At 46.2% G+C, this 3504-nt stretch overlaps 1 protein-coding gene across 1 annotated transcript in view; it reads left to right on the top strand.

Annotated features, from left to right (window-relative positions):
* Positions 1–3498, top strand: part of DUSP6 (dual specificity phosphatase 6) — a 4170-nt gene extending 672 nt beyond the window's left edge. Inside the window, 2 exon segments of the mRNA XM_008644338.2 lie at positions 537–974; positions 2388–3498. Coding sequence (XP_008642560.2) covers positions 537–974; positions 2388–2695 — 746 coding nt within the window. The 3' untranslated portion in view covers positions 2696–3498.
* The last annotated feature ends 6 nt before the right edge of the window (positions 3499–3504 follow it).

Genomic DNA, 3504 nt, shown 5'->3' on the forward strand with positions numbered 1-3504 from the left:
TCCCCTCCCCCCCCCATCCTCGCTTTGTTTAAAGAAACCTTGATGTCTGAAATCACTATGGCAGCGTGGGGACGACAGGGCTAAAGGGGATTCCGGCATGAGCCTGGCAAAAGGAATTGCCGCTGAGACACCTCTCCAGAGGTCCCCTCAGGGCGAAGCGGTACAGAGCTTTAATCTTGAGTGCGCTGAGCCCTCCGCCGCAGCGGATGATTTTCTTAACCCTTCCTTTAAGTTAGTCTGTCTGCATGAGAGTGTGACTTTTTTTTTCTTCTTTTTCCCGGAGCTCGAGAGGTGCAAAACAGACGCTCCTTTGCAGACAGGGCTGTGCCAGGGAAGTAACTCGACATACCATTTTTTAACCCTCCTTTAAGTTAGTCTGTCTGCATGAGAGAGTGTGACTTTTTTTTTCTTCTTTTTCCCGGAGCTCGAGAGGTGCAAAACAGACGCTCCTTTGCAGACAGGGCTGTGCCAGGGAAGTAACTCGACATACCATCTTATATCAGGTTGCATTTTCTCCTCTTTGCTTTTCTCTCCAGGTGGTTTTAGCAAGTTCCAGGCCGAGTTCGCCTTGCACTGTGAAACTAACCTAGACAGTTCGTGTAGCAGCAGCTCTCCTCCTTTGCCAGTCCTGGGCTTGGGAGGCCTCCGAATCAGCTCCGATTCATCATCTGACATTGAATCTGACATTGACAGAGACCCCAACAGTGCCACCGACTCCGATGGCAGCCCTCTCTCCAACAACCAGCCTTCCTTTCCGGTGGAGATTTTACCCTACCTCTACTTAGGCTGTGCCAAGGACTCCACTAATTTGGACGTTTTAGAAGAGTTCGGCATTAAATACATCTTGAATGTTACTCCTAACCTGCCTAATCTCTTTGAAAACGCCGGTGAATTCAAGTACAAACAGATTCCCATCTCTGACCACTGGAGCCAAAACCTGTCTCAGTTCTTTCCTGAGGCCATCTCCTTTATAGGTAAGACCAGGTTACTTGCTAACAGCTATATGTCAAGAGGCAGAATTCAATATCTTTTGCAGAATTCGTGAGGTTTCGGGCGAGAATGGGTAGCAGCATTTATGGCCGCCTCAGGGGGATGCCCCTTTTTCTGATTTTAAAACCGGCTTAAGTTGAGGGGCTGTTTGGGACTGTTTGGAGGGTTATTGAGAAGTCCCGGTGAATTGTAAGCGACCTTTGCAGGGTTGCACATGCATACCTGGTTTGTCTGGCTGTGGAATTCCTCCTTGACTCGTTTGTTTTGGAGCTGGGGACTGAGCCCCGCGCAGGTTGGGGGATCTTCTTAAATCACTTCCTGGCAGGTGGAGGTGGGGGCAAATGAGCCTGGGGTTGATGGCTTACTTGACCTTTTTTTGTTATTGATGTTGGTTTTGGGCTTTTTTTTTTTTTTTTTTTTTTTTTCTTTGAGGTTACTGGAGAGCAGTATAATAAAAAGAAACGATCTGGGAATCCTACTTTAGCTTTTAAATGCAAGTTATGAATAAGCGGTGTCCCTGGCAAATATCTAGCCAGAGCTTCAATTAAATCTCGTGGTAATAATGATATACCTCTCGGGCTCGGTGCCTCGGTCAGCCGGCCCTCAGGCATTACCCGTCAGCTCTGGAAACCTGTACCCTTGGGCCCAAGGAGTTCTGGTTAAAATCTGCACTCTCCTTCGTTTCGGAGAAGACTCAAATCGCCCCATCGGGTTTCGGTGGGGTGGACATTGCATTATCTGTTAGGGAGCTGTGCTGTAATCCGGTTGAATGATACCGGTAATAGTGGAGAATGTAGGTAATCTGAGCCTAGCAGGAAGAAATGTGGGCTGGAAGCCACAAAGAAACTAATCTCCAGGCATTGTAATGCATTTCCTATTACAAAGGAACCCATTTTCAACCAATGTTGACATCCTGTTCCTCCTAATGGGCTGTCCCCTGTGACTTCCCTCATTCTTTTAAAATGCCTGAATACCTCCATTGTTAGCTGCACAACAGCTGGAGAATAATTTAATAGACCTTTGCAGTCTGCTGGTCTGTATAAAGCCTTTCAGTGACATATTGTAGGATTTCCATGCCGGGGCAAGGGGACTGTAAGAATTTAAAGGCAAATCTCCAGGCAAAAGCCTGTCTTTTAAAACTGACTTTTAAAACAGTGTTATGCAGCGTGTCCTGCTCCTTTTGTCTCATTCTTAGTTTTCTCAGCTCTTGGACTTGGGTAGTAGGGGGAGTGGATTCTCCACTTGTCCTGGTTTTAAGCCACTAAAGTTAACTCCTGAGTTGCGCGGCTGGGCACTGGGATCAGAATTGTACTTTCTTCTTACTTGATACTCATTTGTTTTGAGAGATCAGTTACCAACCCCCTATCTTATATGTCCTTCTCTGCCTCTTTGTACAGATGAAGCACGGGGGAAGAACTGCGGCGTCCTGGTGCATTGCTTAGCAGGGATCAGCCGCTCGGTCACAGTGACGGTGGCCTACCTCATGCAGAAGCTGAACTTGTCCATGAACGATGCCTATGATATTGTCAAGATGAAGAAGTCCAACATTTCGCCCAACTTCAACTTCATGGGTCAGCTGCTGGACTTTGAGCGGACTCTGGGACTGAGCAGCCCCTGTGACAATCGAGTGCCGAACCAGCAGCTGTACTTCACCACCCCTTCCAACCAGAACGTCTTCCAGGTGGATTCCTTGCAGTCCACGTGAGCTCCCATCACCTCCCTTCTCCTGTCTGTTTCATGGGATCACTCCTCAATGGTTTCTCTTTGGCAGTGATAAAGAAATGCAGCTTTCTCTTTTTCTGGCCTCTGCTATTAAAAAGCAGCTGCCAGTGCAGGCAAGGGAAGGTTACACAGTATGAGTAATTAATATGAATTGGCTATTGCAAAGGGAGGGGACGTGGCAAGCTCTCTGGGCAGGACCGTGGTGACCAGGCAGCAGGTGGGCAGTACATTCATCCCTGCTTGGGCAGTAGCCAGGGTCTGAGGACTTCCAGTGTGGTAGGGTGAGGCTGGACAGGCTGGGCACGTGTTCTCTAGAGACTGGAACTGTCCTTCTGCCCTCTGCTCTCAGATCTGTGACATGCATCTTTGTCTTCAGTGAAGACTGGTTATTTTTGTTCATTTGTTTGTTTTAATTTAGAGGAGCCAAAGAAAGAGATTTCAGTTTAGTGTATTTGGAGTACTTGTTTGCTGGGAGCTTGGTAGTACTCTACTTGATCAATGTAAATAGCTAACCTTAAATTGATTTGCATTTTTTTTTCTTAATTCACATATACTCAAGAAATCAATCCAAGGGATACCTGTGTTTTTGTTCTTTTCAAAACTTCTGCTTTGTTTGTTTGTTTGTTTTAATTGTAAAGAACATATTTGCAGCATGCTGAGTTTTATTGATGCAAGCTTTCCATGAGGGAGAAATGGCAATGATGAGAAGTTTGCAAATCATATTTTGTGAGCAAGCAGAGTCTCTACTTTCATATATCTTTTTTTTCCTTGTGGTGATTTTTTTCTTTTCCT

Source organism: Corvus brachyrhynchos, unplaced genomic scaffold (assembly GCF_000691975.1).
Source record: "Corvus brachyrhynchos isolate BGI_N302 unplaced genomic scaffold, ASM69197v1 scaffold242, whole genome shotgun sequence".
Taxonomy (NCBI): Eukaryota; Metazoa; Chordata; class Aves; order Passeriformes; family Corvidae; genus Corvus; species Corvus brachyrhynchos.